Source organism: Girardinichthys multiradiatus, chromosome 15 (assembly GCF_021462225.1).
Source record: "Girardinichthys multiradiatus isolate DD_20200921_A chromosome 15, DD_fGirMul_XY1, whole genome shotgun sequence".
Classification (NCBI taxonomy): Eukaryota; Metazoa; Chordata; class Actinopteri; order Cyprinodontiformes; family Goodeidae; genus Girardinichthys; species Girardinichthys multiradiatus.
Genome location: NC_061808.1, coordinates 3,361,079 through 3,376,986, shown reverse-complemented (window position 1 = coordinate 3,376,986; position 15,908 = coordinate 3,361,079). Strand labels below are relative to the sequence as shown.

Sequence of the window (15,908 nt, the reverse complement as noted above, 5' to 3'; positions counted from 1 at the left end):
CACCGTTATGCATCGAGTCATGTCAAAAAACCATGCTGTTCATATGTGGGATGAACATCTATCACAAAAACGGTCTTAGCACCTTTATTTCTTATCCAATCTTTGTTAAATATAGCTCAAATTAAAGCGAAGAGAGAGAATTGCTGATGTTATACAAAAAAATATGTTGGGTCACTAAACGTAACTCTATAGGCAGTGGGTGTTGACAGGTATACCATTCAACACTACAATGTGCTACAAAGATCGCCATGTTAATTGTTTTTAACAGCTCAAGCTGCACAGTTGTGATTATTGTATTACAGTTTGTTGGTTTCTGGCCTTGATGCTGGAATTTCTAAACTGACATATTAAAAGAGGTTTCATGTAACTCCGGTCACCAAGGCTCAGGGAGGACTGGGACATATCACGGCCCAGCCACTGGGCTCGTTGGGCTCGTTGCGTGACTTCCTGAAGAGTAACAGAGTAAATACAAATGTATTAGTTTGTGAATTTACTGATAAAAATGATTTGATAACACAGTTCAGATGTTTCTATGCAGAAAGGCTCTAAATCAGGTCACAGATTATTAAAGTTGAACCAAGTTAGAGAGGCACCCATAGACTATGGTTGGTTGGTTAGTTTCAGTTTCCTCCAACAGCCTTAAATTAGTTAAAAAAGTCTGGAAATTCAAAGTTTTCTCATTTCACAGCTCAAGTAATGTTACACATGTTGGACCAATCAAGTTAAGGACTTTGCTACATAAAGTCTGTGTGTAATAGACGTCAGCAGGTGCTGAGGATCTTCTGTAGTGATGCAGGTGATCTTCTGCAGCAATCTTTAAATCCTCAGCAGGTCGATAGGGGTCATTAACAGGGTGAAGCTCCATCCGATGAGTTTGTTGTTTACTGGAACCAGAGCTGATCAGAATCATTGTTCAGTCGAGTTTAGAAGTTCAATCTTTAGGGAAGATCAGCAGTTAATTCCAAAAAGTAGGGCTGCTGATAAGGACTGTTTCGTTCTAAAAACAATGTTTCAATTACTGTAATCTTAACAAAAAATGTTCCTCCAAAAAACCTATTTTGTTTGTGCCTCTTTAATAAACTTATTATTTTTGTACCTAAAATTTAAAGCAGATATTTACACACTCAAAAAGACACATAACCATTATTTCTCACTGTCTGATATTAAATCACACTAAACATTTCCTGTTTTAGGTCAGTTGGCATCAACAACGTTATTTTTATTAAATCCTGAAAGAATGAGAGAGACTTTGATTCAAATCTTAAATTACATTTACTGATTATTATAGTTTTAAAGAATTTTAGAAAGCCCAGATGATGATGATGTCAGGGCTTCGTACTCGTCGTCTTCCGCTCTGTCTGGGACCGGGTCGCAGGGTCAGCAGACTCAGCAGAGACGCCCAGACGTCCCTCTCCCCAGACACCTCCTCCAGTTCCTCCAGGGGGAGCCCAAGGCGTTCCCAGGCTAGCTGAGAGACATAGTCCCTCCAGCGTGTCCTGGGCCGTCCCCTGGGCCTCCTCCTGGTGGGACGTGCCTGGAACACCTCCCAGGTAAGGCGTCCAGGAGGCATCTGGTATAGATGCCCGAGCCACCTCAACTGGCTCCTCTCGATAAGGAGGAGCAGCGGCTCTACTCCGAGCTCCTCCCGGATGGCCGAGCATCTTGTTTTGAGGACCTTCACCCAAACTACAATCTTTCCATCCTGTTTATTTTTAGTTTTTTTGCATCTTGCGTTGCAGACTCTCTCAACACAAAGTCAGTTTTCTATCTTTGGAGTTTTTAAACGGTTGTTTAAAATGTTCATCTGTTACTTCATCTTTTCACAGATGATCAAAATTCCCAAAAGGATTACCGTTTCATGCTGCTTGTATTCCGTTTCCTGTTTAAACCTCTCATGATGTTCTTCTGTGGTATTTTTCACCTGTTGTAAATCATCTCCAGCAGAAACTCTGGAGCTTTCAAGCAATGAAACAGCTCAGTTTGTGAAAATTAAAGTGAATCCTGTGTTTTAGGGTGGAGCCCCTTTAAGTGGATTGTTTGGACATCTGAGACCGGATCAGAGCAGAAAGTTATGGTCCACTTTGAAGCCAGCGGCGTTCGTCCAGTAATCTCAAAGCGTCAGACCTAACAAACTGTCATTTGCAATTTGGCTGTGATGGAGGTTTCATAGCTGCTGCTGTTGGCCGGCATACGCAGAGCTGTTTTTCTCTAACTCTGAGCTCTGAGATCATCAAGGGTATTAAGTAAAAACAGCTGTGGCTCTCTGCTGATCTCTGCAGCATTGTAACCTACCATATATCAATATTTAGCAATATCCATCCATTCATCCATCCATCCAAAATACTTAAGCTAGCAACTTTTGGCAATAAACACATATAACACAAACTGTTTAATGAGCTGAACACCACATATATTACAAGTTATTTCTCACAATGTAACACAAATTGTTACTTTTAATGACTACTGTTGTCTCAAAATGATTCAACAGGATTCCTGGCCAGAAAGGAGCTTCTGGTGGTGTTCCTGAGGAATCTGAACAAATGCCCCCAGTTCAGGGACCATGAATTTTCATGATAAATCCAATTACAACATTAATGAAATATTTCAAAAAGTGAATTCATAAATTTCACTAAAAAGGCGACTACTCCTTTGCGCTCTTTTATGACGTCAAACATGGCAGCAACACAGACATGATTTTTCTTTAGATATGTTTCAGTGACTATCAGAGAACCGCTTTGGCAGCAGACGGCCATCTAATTCAACCAGAGTCTATTGTTGCCAGATGCTGGAGCACAACTGGAGACAATCTGCATGAATCATACTGGACCACCAGGAAACAGAATGAGCACAGCATCTGGATTTTCAAAATAATTCACTAAAGACAGACTAGATCTCGCTATATTAATAAACACACACACATATTCATATATACTCGTGTATATATTTGCAGTTGTTAACATTAGATCAATTAGTTCAGTTACTGGGTTAACTAAGGTATTCAACATTAAATGCACCAAATATAGCTTTCACTCAGTGAACTCATCCATTGTAGAACAAAACACATGAAAACATCTGGATTCATAAACGAAAAATGAAGCAGTTTAACTGATTTAACTTCAACAGAATGGTTTGTTCTGGACTTGCTGCCGAATTTATCACTGGCTTTTATTGTACGATCTGCGTTTGGTTCTTGGAGCTCCTCTGGGCTACGCAGCGAACCGGACCGGACCGGACCGGTGCAGATACAGTGTAAATCCAGGGTTACAGTAAATATGTCACTGAGTGAAACAACCGGAGGAGAAGTGAGCAGCATGGAGCAGCAGCAGCGACACAAGGGATGACTCAAGATCTGAAGACACTTATCTGTTGTCCTTTTTAAACATTATATCAGAATCTATAGAGAAACATTTATTTAAATATATCGTATGAGCGTGTAATTTATCCTGTTTTAATAATAATAATAATTTCAGATTTTTAATTATTAACAATAACTGCCAATATCTGAATGTACCTTTGCAACAAGGAAGTGTTCTTACCTGCTGAGCCTTGATCCATTTAGCAACAGCAGCAACAACCTTTTCTTCGGTGATCTTTTCCCATCAGATACACTGAAGGTCGTGACTATAGCATACGCTTCAACATTCTCCTTCATCTGTCAGATATCCTGACCTCTGACATCATTTCTCTTGTGAATTCAGAGGTTTCTTGTTCGAAGCAGTTTGCTGAGAAGTCCACTGATCACACCTGGCTGGGCTTGGTGGGACCAGCCCATCTTTCCCTCCTCAGTTTTCCAGTGTCCCAGTCTTACTGATCACATCAGTAATCCTCTAGTTTTCTAAATCTGACCTCTGGAGTGCTGCTCTCCATGGTACTGAACAGCCAGTTTGACGTTGTTATTAATTAAAACATTTAATATTTCAACATGCTGCAGTAAAATAGACTCACAATAAAACCAAGTCTGCTTTATTAGATATTAATCAAGGCTGTGTGAATGCTTGATGCTCCAGCATGGAAGTTACTGGAGTTCTAGTCCAATTATTTATACAGTAGTTATTTAGGAAGTGCTGAATAATACTGTGGTTGAACATTTATATTTTACAACTCTACAGAGCGGACAGAGACACGGAACTCTCCGGCAAAGCGAAAGGTGGAGGAATCTGTTTTTACCTCAACAGTGGTTGGTGCAACGACGTGACAGTGATTCAGCAGCACTGTTCTCCAGACCTGGAATCCTTCATCATAAACTGTAAGCCTTTCTATTCCCCCCGTGAGTTCGCTTCGTTCATCCTGGTCGGTGTTTACATCCCACCGCAAGCTAACGTGCAGGTCGCACAGCGCATGCTCGCCGACCAGATACTGAGTGTGGAGCGGACCAACCCGGACTCCTTAGTTATCGTCGTTGGTGACTTTAACAAAGGTAATCTGACCCACGAACTCCCCAAATACAGACAGTTTATAAAATGTCCGACCAGAGAGGACAACATTCTGGATCACTGTCCGACCACATCATGGTCCACCTGATTCCTGCATACAGGCAGAAACTTAAGCTCTGCAAACCTGTTGTGAGGACGACAAGGAAGTGGAGCAGTGAGGCTGTGGAGAATCTCCAGGCGTGTTTAGGCTGTACAGACTGGGATGTGTTCAGGACTACTACCAACAGTCTGGACGAGTACACAGAGGCTGTGACTTCCTACATCAGCTTCTGTGAGGACAGCTGTGTACCATCATGCACCAGGGTGAGTTACAACAACGACAAACCCTGGTTCACAGCTAAACTCAGAAGGTTAAGACTGGATAAGGAAGAGGCCTTCAGGAGTGGGGACAAAGACATATACAGAGAGGCCAAGTACAAGTTTGGCAAGGCAGTGAAAGAGGCCAAACGACTGTACTCTGAGAAGCTCCAAAACCAGTTCTCAGCCAACGACTCTGCGTCTGTCTGGAAAGGGCTCAAGCAAATCACCAACTACAAGCCGAAAGCCCCCCACTCCATCAACGACCGACGCCTCGCCAACGACCTGAACGAGTTCTACTGCCGCTTTGAAAGACAAAGGGACAGTCCTGCAACCATCTCCCACGACGCCCCCCAACAGCTGCAGCCACAATCCACCACCCCCACCTCCCCAACCTCAAGAGGGGCCTTGGCACCTCCAACCCCCACCCTGAAGTTCCCCCCCACAAGCCCCCTACCCACGCCGAGGACGGCTCTTTCCATCCAGGAGAGGGACGTCAACAAACTCTTCAGGAGACAGAACCCCCGGAAAGCTGCTGGTCCGGATTCTGTCTCACCAGCCAGCCTGAAGCACTGCGCTGATCAGCTGTCTCCAGTCTTCACAGACATTTTTAACACCTCACTGGAGACATGTCATGTGCCAGCCTGCTTCAAGTCCTCCACCATCGTCCCTGTTCCCAAGAAGCCAAGGACCACAGGGCTTAATGACTTCAGACCCGTCGCCCTGACCTCTGTGGTGATGAAGTCCTTTGAGCGCCTTGTGCTCTCACACCTAAAAGACATCACCGACCCCCTCCTTGACCCCCTGCAGTTTGCCTACAGAGCCAACAGGTCTGTAGATGATGCAGTCAACCTAGCCCTTCACTTCATCCTCCGGCACCTGGACTCCACAGGAACCTATGCCAGGATCCTGTTTGTGGATTTCAGCTCTGCCTTCAACACCATCGTCCCAGTTCTGCTACAGGAGAAGCTCTCCCAGCTGAGTGTGCCCGACTCCACCTGCAGGTGGATCACTGACTTCCTGTCTGACAGGAAGCAGCGCGTGAGGCTGGGGAAGCACGTCTCTGACTCCCTGACCATCAGCACCGGTTCCCCCCAAGGCTGTGTTCTCTCTCCTCTGCTCTTCTCCCTGTACACCAACAGCTGCACCTCCAGTCACCAGTCTGTCAAGCTTCTGAAGTTTGCGGACGACACCACCCTGATCGGACTCATCTCTGATGGTGACGAGTCCGCATACAGATGGGAGGTGGACCATCTGTTGGACTGGTGCAGCCAGAACAACCTTGAGCTCAACGCTCTAAAGACAGTGGAGATGGTTGTGGACTTCAGGCAGAACCCAGCCCCACCTGCCCCCATCACCCTCTGTGACTCCACAATTGACACTGTGGAATCTTTCCGCTTCCTGGGAACCATCATCTCCCAGGATCTCAAGTGGGAGCCAAACATCAGCTCCCTCATCAAGAAAGCCCAGCAGAGGATGTTCTTCCTGCGGCAGCTGAAGAAATTCAACCTGCCAAAGACTATGATGGTGCACTTCTACACAGCCATCATTGAGTCCATCCTCACCTCCTCCATCACCATCTGGTACGCCGCTGCTACAGCCAAGGATAAGGGCAGGCTGCAGCGTGTCATTCGGTCTGCTGAGAAGGTGATTGGCTGCAGTCTACTGTCGCTCCAGGAACTGTACACCTCCAGGACCCTGAAGCGGGCAGGGAAGATTCTGGCTGATCCCTCCCACCCCGGTCACAGACTCTTTGAGACTCTCCCCTCTGGCAGGAGGCTGCGGTCCATCCGGACCAAAACCTCACGCCACAAGAACAGTTTTTTCCCATCTGCCACCAGCCTGGTTAACAAAGCCCGGAAACCACCCTGACATTCCCCCTTTCCCCCACACCCCCCTTTTTTTGCTGACAGGACACCTGTAACCTGTAACTCTATGCGTTACATTAACGCTCAGCTTGGACTCCTGCTTACTTGCACTGCTTTACTTGCACAATGATCACCTGCACTGTTGTATTGCTCTGGCATCTTATACTGCTCTATATTTACTCTCACTCACTTAAAACTGTGCACATATATTTATATTATATTGTAGATATGTTTATACTGTTTAATTTGTATTGTATTGCACCGACTACGCCAAAACAAATTCCTTGTATGTCCAAAAACGTACTTGGCAATAAAGCTTTTCTGATTCTGATTCTGATTCTGATTCTGATTTAAATGTATTTCAGTTCAGCTGCACCTAATGCACCACGAGGGTATCGCTGATTTCCTTTGACCTTTGGGTCAGTAGTGGTGTACATGTTGGTGTTCAGTGTGTGCCTTACAGTGGAAACTCAAACCTTAGCAGCTGCTGCAGGTCTTTTGCAGTCAGTCGAGGGTTTTTGACCTCCTCACATTTCTGTTGATAGCTTCCTGTTTCTGCCACCAGAATTAAACCATTAAAATTGCTTTAACCTCAGAACCATGCGTAGCTGTATCTCTTGAAAAGGCCTTTGCTTTGTTTTTGGATATTTTTCCTTATTTGTGAAGAACAATGATGTCTTCTCTGAACTTTGCAGACTTAATTTGTGGGGGGTTGAATAATTTTAGATATAACTGTAACTCCAAGAAAGCAGGTCCTGTCTTTATTTTAAAGAAAAAGGCAGGCAGGCCAGTCTTGTGGTAGAAAAAGCAGTGATATGACCCAGATCAGAGCTTTGAGTTTCAGTTAATCCTAACAGCGATCTGATGACAAAACTCTACTTCGTTCCTCTGAAACAGTCTCAACTCTGTGTGGCTGCCTGTCCTCCTACTTATGTGTCTATGGATGTAGAGCCCGATGTGTGGGCTGGAGCTGGGTTAAAATTCAGAAAGCAAAAGAACAAGAGGAGACCAGAGTTTCACAAACATGCTACTCCTGTGGGAAAAGAAAAAGAAGTTTGAGTTTGCTGTTCACCACACACTTTAAAAATGAAAAATGGTAGCAGAAGCAGTTCAACCAACAGGATTATAAAGAAAAGCTTCATAGTATCTGCTCAGATGTTGCCTGTTCCTCCCTCCTGCATGCTCGGAGAACCTTCATGTCACCCTAATACGATCTTATGAAGGGGTTTGGATTGATGCAAACTGATCTGTTTGTGGCATGACTCTGCAGAACCTCTTTCCTAATCACTTGTTAGTCCCTTTATAGAAAACATCAATATGGTGCCTTCCAGACATCCATATCAGCCTGTTAGCCATTTTTTTACATATCGGTATCGATCCAATAAGTAAAGCTGAGCCAATATTAAGAACTGATGTTTATTTCCATTTTTTTGCCGTTTGTGTTTCTGGAGGGGGTCAGTCGTATGGTATTTGTTTGGTCATGTGATGGGGATGCAGCGCAGGATTGTGGGTGTTTAACTGAAGCAGGGAAGCAGTGTCAGAGATCTGATTATTTTTTATGGTGTTGAAAGGGTAGGGAAATATACATTATTTACAAAATATCAGTTATCAGCCAAAACTGCAATATTAAAATATTAATATCGGATATTGGCCCAAGTATTCATTTTGGTGCATCCCTACTTAAAATAAATTCACCTTTTATTGTTTTGGCATCATCTCAACCTGAACATTTTTCATAAATACAATCCATCAAAATCCCCCAAAGCCTTCATCAATACATGCTCTTTACCAGGTAAACTTATTGCCCTGCTTTAAAGGATCCAGCAGTTTCTGGAGCTCCTCGTGTTTTCAGGAAGTTGGAGGACAAGAGCTTCATGCTGCTTCTCCTTGTTTAGTTTGGGAAAACGCTGAGTAAACAGATCTCTGATCTCACCTGCCATCATTTCACGCTCCTCTGATTAACCATACATTAATGAAGCTGCAGGAATTTCTGGTATTTACTGGCAGCAAAAACACATTTGAAGTCTCCTAAACGTATCAGGGAATAAGTCTTAGGTCACATAAAACCAGCCTTGACCTTTTTGGCTATGGTTCTAAAACCAGAGCAGCTCACCAAAACAGCACTATACCCACTGAGAAACATGGTGGTGGCAGCATCATGCTGTTTTTCTTCAGTTGGAACTGGGGTTTTGGTCAAGGTGGAGGGGAGATTAAGAGGAACTTCCATATCAGCAGAAGAACTGCTTCCCCAGAAGATGTGAATGTCACAACCAGGTGGAGATCTGTAATAAATTCAATAGGGGCTTTAACAACACTAATAACTGTCGGTTTTTCAATTGAGTTGCCCAGGTTTCATAGATTTCAGAGATTTTCATAGTTTCTCCCTTGCTCTCAGTGGAAGACACACGCATTTTCTCTCCCTGCCTCCCTGCTGATCCCTGCTTCTTCTTTTGTCTGTATTTTTCTCAGAGCCTCGATTTGCATATCCTTCAAACTTGTAAATTATGGATTTGATCAGCTGGTCTCTCAATGTAATTGATCAACCTTTTTCAAGACAGAGTAAAGGAGACCCTCTTGTCCAGATGGGACGTTCTTCTCTGGATACACAGTGGAAAATACCAGAAATGTATCTATTTGGAATCGACAAAATATCTCCTGGATGTTATATAAACACGATGCTCTTCCCCAGGACTCCCCTACCAGCTATTCTGCTCAGAATAGAGTCTGAAATATGATTTTTTTTCCCTCCTATCTTACTTTACCTAAATGTATGATTTCATTACTTTTCATAGATTTTCAGATTTCTCAGAAGGATTACCAGCAAAAGCCAATTATTATTAGTATTTGAATATTTTCAACTACAGCTGTTTTTACTCCAATGACCAGAGAATTTTAGATTGTATTACAACTATATCATATCAGTGACAGCCAAACATTATTAGTATTTAAAAGGTTTGGACTAAAACTGTTTTATACCAGTGACCTCAAGGATTAATATTATCATTTTTCTTCTAGCACCAGATAAATTCCTTACTTCAGAGGACTTAATGAGCTAATTACCTCTATTAGAAAGATTGGATTAGAACCAGCTCTTACAAGTAAACTCCCAAGGATTATTAATCTCATTTGATTTGTTTTCTGTGTTTGATTTTCTGTATGATTGTAATGTTTTTCCTCATGTACAGCGCTTTGAGTGCCTTGTTGCTGAAAAGCGCTTTATAAATAAACTTGACTTGACAGATTAATGTTCATATTACAGTTGAAAAAAAGCTCTGACATTGTTCATCTTGGTGACTTTGTTTGACATTAACCATTTTTACAAAGCTGTGTAAACCTTTCATATCTACTCTATTTGTTCTTTCTTTCTCTTCAGTTGTGCCCGTTATTTTCCTTGTGGGGACAATCGTTTTAACCTTTTTATTTTGAATCCTCTGTCCCCTAAAGGTTCCACCCCAGCTACGGACTGCAACTCAGGCGGACCGAGCTGCACAGGTAGGAAAACTAAACGCACCTCTACTGTAAACTCGGTCATAATGTTTGTTCTGTAATTAAGAACCTTAAATGTTAAAATTGCATGTTTTTCTCATTCATTTATTCGTTCATTTTTGAAAATGACTTGATAAAGTTTTGAGTGCTAGATTCTGACTGAATGTGCACCTAAATAATCTATATGTGGAACATTTTCCCTCATGTGTTTTATATGGACATTTCACATTTACACGTAAAGCACATGAAAATTATACTATGTAGTGATGTGAAACATGCTTTTTTCCAGATTTGCAATTTATGTGGTTTATTAACATGTGAAACAGACTTGTTAAAAAATCCACATATGAAGATTTTATGATGAAGTAATGGGAATTTTTCCACATGCGTAATGTTTTCCTTTGTGTATCATGTGTGAAACGTTTCCCACATCGTGTATTTTTGAGGTTGTCCTCTGGTGCATCTGTAAAGCAACCTTCTGCTGTCTCTACTCATAGCTGTGAGACATAAACCTCAGACAACCTTTTTGAGTGGATTGTTTTTTATCCTCAAGAGGATTTCTGACATCCAAGGAGCTGCTTAACCGCGAGAGTGGATTCTGGACCTCTTGTTAAGAGAAACTTCTAACCTTGGCCAAGCTCGGCTTTCATGTTGAGCTTCAGCTTTTCACAAATCAGAAACATTTTCTGACCTTTTAGCTCTGAGAGTACATTCATACATACCTCTCTGAGTGAGAGAAAATACAGTTCAGCCCAAACTCTTTACCTCTGGCAGATTTAGATTAAATATGTTCATTCAACTGAGAAGTTTGTCTCTTATTAGAAATGAGACACGAGTCTTTCAAAACATGATAAAAACAATGTAATAACGGTGTAAATTTGGGAAAAATCTATTTTCATTTACATTTATTTGGCAATCGTTATTGGCATTATATAAATCAAACTCTTCTCATAATCGCTGAGCGGCTGTGTGCATGTTTCCACTGGTATTCTGATAAGTTATCTATGGTGGAGAGCTTCAACGCTTTGAGGTCGAAAGGCCACCTAGCCATCACCCTAATCTTTAACTCCATCCACAGACTCTCTCACACATTCAAGTCTTCACATTAATGTTACTTCCAGTAAGAAAAAAACTACATCTAGCAGGAGGAATGAATAATGTTGAGCCTAACTGAACGTGCTCACCGGTCTTTGGACAGATATGCTTTAGAAAGTTTCACCTTGTCCAGACCCTTTTTGTAGCCATCAACAAGCTTCTGGGGTAATTCTAGTATTTGATCACTGTTCTTGGCAGAAAAAAGAAAAGTTAGTATGTTCTCCCTGTGCATGTGTGGGTTCTTCACAGGGTACTCCAGCTTCCTCCCACAGCCCAAAGATGCGACTGTTTATTGGTCTCTCTAAATTGCCCGTAGATGTGCATGGTTGTTTGTCTTGTGTGTCTCTGTGTTGCCCTGCGATGGACTGGCGACCTGTCCAGGGTGTACCCCGCCTCTCACCCGTAGACCGCTGGAGAAAGGCAACAGCTCCACCGTGACCCCGTACGGAAAAGTGGGTATGGAACATGAATGGATGTTACTACTGCCATCTAGTGGAAGTGCATTCTAAATTGCCCTTCAGCATTCAATTCAAAAATACTTTTATCAGTCACAAAGGGAAATTAAATGGAGTTTGTGCGTGTCTGGTTGTTGGTCCTGTGTGTTTTTGTGGTGACCTGTCCAGGGTGTACTCAGCCAATCGCCCAGTGTTCGCTGGAGATGGGCACCAGCCTGCCAGATAGTCGCGTACAGACGTTGGATGGATTTATATACAGTATATATCAGCTGCTCATGGATCACATTTTGATCATGTTTAGATTCTAGCTGGTCGAACAGATTTGTTGTGTCGCTGAGAAGTGCAGACACCACCGAACCCGTTCTTGCACATCACGTGTTTTTGATGCATGTCGGCACTTAAACCCAAAGTGTTCCCACAAAATCTAACCCACTCCACCATCTTTGTTTGCCAAATGCTGCCGCTGCTGTTTCCACTGCAGTCGCAGGTCTTTTTGCCCCTTTGCAGTTGTGGCCGTTGCATTCTCGACTGTTACAAAATGGTGCCACCTTAATGCGTGGGTTCATACCCGCCAGGCTGACTCTGCTGACTCTGTTCCTCTTCTCTGTTTGCGTTCTTTATCAAGGCGCGTTAGGCATGTAGGTTCAGCCTTTCAAAGGGGCAGAAGGGGAGATTTTGCAAAATGAAAGCACATATCACAAAGCAGAATATAGAAAAATAATAATGTAATAAATAAAAAGAAATTATATTGTTTGGTGATTGTGTGGAGCCAAAATCTAAATGGAACAATCTATTTGATTAAATTGTCTTTGTTGTTTGGCTTAACAATCTCTCTTCTCTTTTCATCCCCGTGTTTCTGAAAGAAACTAATGAATTTATCACTTGAGTGTTCAGGCTGTGTTGAGACTGGACTTGGAATTGGAGCAAAATAAAAGACAAACCTTGAAAGAGTTTTTGAATTGCTTGATGGCTCGATGATTTAGAAACTGAATTTCTGTCTCAGACCCATCAGAAGACCTGATGTATTTCTGAAACATTGTTAAACTTCTGTTGCATCACAGCCATTCATCATCTGCTGCATCTTCTCTGTTTTACTCAAACATCTTCACTTCCACCAGCTGCTTCCTCCCCCACCACCTCATCCACTGACTCCACTAACACCAGCCATACTACTAATGCCATCTCCCACGGTAAGCCAGCCTCATCCTCATCATCCCTCATTCAGCCTTTCCCTTCTCTTCTTCTGTAGTTTCTTGGTTTCATTGTTGGTTGTGGGTCCTTTTAGTTTATTATTTTGATAATTTCTTATTCCTGAAAGATTAAAAAGTCTCAGTTTAATTTTTATTTATCTGTCGTTTGACTCTCCTTCAGTTAATTTAGATAAAGGCTGCTTGCAGCTTTTATAAGCCTTTAGTTGGAACACAGTAAGGATGTGTAAACACCAGCATCATTTGTCATCTCCAGTCCCCAGTCCCGTCCCTTCAGCCTCCACCCCAACCCCTAGCATGCCTCTAACCCAATTCATCAACACCAACACTAGCATCAGCAGCACTTTCAGCTCCTCCTCATCCTCTGGTAAGCCTTCATCTGCTTTGCTGCTTTGTTGTTAACCATGATGTTTTTTGTTTATTACGTTCAAAGTTTTTGTATCAGGACATGATTAAGAGACATTTCTGTTCCCCATTAGGGCTTAGTTTAAGTTAGATACATCTTCAAAATGAAACTATGTATTCTACAGAAACTAAACCAACATGCGGAAAACAAAACTTAAACCTCGATCCCATCCATGGATCTGGAAAGTTTAATAAGACCATTTATAAGTGTTACTTCTGTGGAAGGGCTGGAGAAGAGAAAAATCTTCTCTCTGAAAACAATATGAGACTTAGTTTTGTAAAGCTGCATTTGAATGAACCACAAGACCTCTGAACCAATGTCCTTTGAGCCGATGAGAGCAAAGTAGAGATGTTTGAGATAATGCACAACAACATTATCAGCACAAACGCCTCATACCTGCTGCGAAGCACAGTGGTGCAGGGGTTGTGATTCTGGCTTGCTCTGCAGCCACAGGACCTGGGAGCGTTGGGGGTCATCAGTCTGATAGCTGAAGCCTGACCCACACTGGGTCATCAACAGAACAATGATCCTGCACACACAGCCGAATGGCTAAAAAAGAAAAAAGATGTTGTAATGGCCTAGTCAAAGTCCAGACATAAATGCTGTGGTGGGACCTTAAGAGAGCTGTGCATAAAAAATGTCTGTAAATCTCGATGAAATAAAGCAACACGGAGGTATGCTTGGTTCATTGCCTTTTTGTTTAATTTGTTTGAAGGTTTCCTGATAAGAACCAGAACATTTTTATGTCCTGATACAAAAACAAACAGAACTACTTGGTTTCAGTGTTAACCTCTACATGTGACTTTCTTTGAGATTAGAAAGACTCTTACCACTGTGACCAAACAGGCGGCGCTTGTTGCATTAACCCAGTGTGGTTGAGTGATTTCTGTTACTGACCTGCGACCATATTGTGCTAATCAGCTTCTGCCAGCATCAACACCAGTGCTGCTACGCCTTCATCCACCACTGCTGTCATTGCTTCAACCAGCAGGATAACAGATGGTAAGGTAGATAGCTTCCTCAACATTAGACATCACCGACTGATTGCAACATCATATTATTAAAACAGAATCAGTTAAAGCTGACTCTGACATGAGCAAATCAATAGTTTTCTTACACCTATGTAGCATAAACACAGCGGTGTCTTTGGAGGCGACTGATGTGGAGTGATTGTTTTACTTTCCTTATAGCTGAGCAGACAACCAGAGTCACAGCAGCTGCTGCATCTGCTAGCACTAACCATGCAGCTACTAACAGCACAGCGCTTGGTAAGAGCAGCATTCACACCAAACTGTCTCGCTGTTGATTCAGTGGCAGCTGCAGAAAACAGCCACAGTACAGTGCTGAGAAATATTTTGAAGTGATTGGATTTACTGAGGGGAAAGCTTTCCAAGCCAACCTGGCCCTGTGTGAAAAAGTAAGAATTACATTTGTTGTTAACATAGGCATGAATGCTGCCAGGTCGCTAGAAATCACAAAAATAAAACCTGTCTGACGAAATGAACTAGGCTAAAAGATCTCAGAACACATAATGCTCTGATATGAAGAAATCTATTGGTTTTTGAAGGATTACAAAGACATTTCTTAGGCTAGCCTACCACAATCACTCCCAGAGAAGGAACCACTGATTCTGCTCTCTGAAGGAACAGATTCATCTCCAGCTATCAAACGTTGACAGCAGGTGTTGCTGTCAATGGTGGAGCAACCAGTTATTAAGTTTAGGGGGTAATTACTTTTCACAGGGTTGGCCTGGAAAGCTTTTTTCACTTAGTTCGTTGAAGCCGTTATTTAAAAAAATGCATTTTGTGTTTAGTTAAGTTAGCCCTGTAAATGTGACGAACAAAAATCAAATCTATAAGGAGGCAAATGCTCGACAACAAAAGTTCAAACGAAAAGAAACTTGGGTTTTTATTTTCCACCAAAGCAGTTCCAGTGCTAGAGCAGGGCTGGTGCTGGTTCTAAAATGGTTCCAGGAGCCAGTTTGGATTTCCATAGCCAGCTAGCAATCTCTATTTTTACCCACTAACAACATCTCTTCTGATAAATGAGTTTCTGCGGAAGATCGTGGAGCAGCTGCAGGGATTTTTCTGATTATCCATACAAACAAATGTCTGAATATAATCAGTCTTATATAGAAACGTTGCTCATGAAGGCTTTACGGCTTCTTTGATAAGTATCTACAAACAGCAAGACGTTCAGCTTCTGAACTGTTTATAAACTCAGCTGGAATCAGTGATTGTGAGCGTCTCGCTGTGACATGCCTTGACCTACATTCACTCTGTGACTCTGTGTTAAATAAAACAGACATCAGGAAATATTTTGGGGACTTTTTTTATTTTTTATTTCAATCTTTTACTGTGTTTATCTTATATTAAGCAAACTAAAACATAAGTTTTATTGGCTGTTGATCCTTGCTGGTTTCTAGCTCCAGATGAAGTTTCCTCTTGATGACGATACATGACCAGTTTCAGATATTGGATGGATGGATGGTAGGAGTCTTATTGAACAGAGGTGTGGGCCCGAGTCATGTGATGAGTCAAATTTCAATCACAAATTAAATGACTTGATAAAAATCACAAAATATTTTGGACTTTCGCACCAATTACTCGTGACTTTAGTTGGACTTGATCCGTTTCACTTGAACATACTCGATATGTTAC

General features: G+C 42.2%; 1 protein-coding gene across 1 annotated transcript in view; it reads left to right on the top strand.

Moving 5' to 3' along the window:
- Window positions 1-15,908, top strand: part of LOC124882455 (adhesion G-protein coupled receptor G6-like) — a 70,547-nt gene that overhangs the window by 40,304 nt on the left and 14,335 nt on the right. Inside the window, exons 8-12 of the mRNA XM_047388864.1 lie at window positions 10,043-10,090; window positions 12,753-12,824; window positions 13,099-13,209; window positions 14,170-14,250; window positions 14,439-14,516. Of these exons, the coding sequence (XP_047244820.1) occupies window positions 10,043-10,090; window positions 12,753-12,824; window positions 13,099-13,209; window positions 14,170-14,250; window positions 14,439-14,516 (390 nt within the window). The remainder of the gene's footprint in view (window positions 1-10,042; window positions 10,091-12,752; window positions 12,825-13,098; window positions 13,210-14,169; window positions 14,251-14,438; window positions 14,517-15,908) is intronic.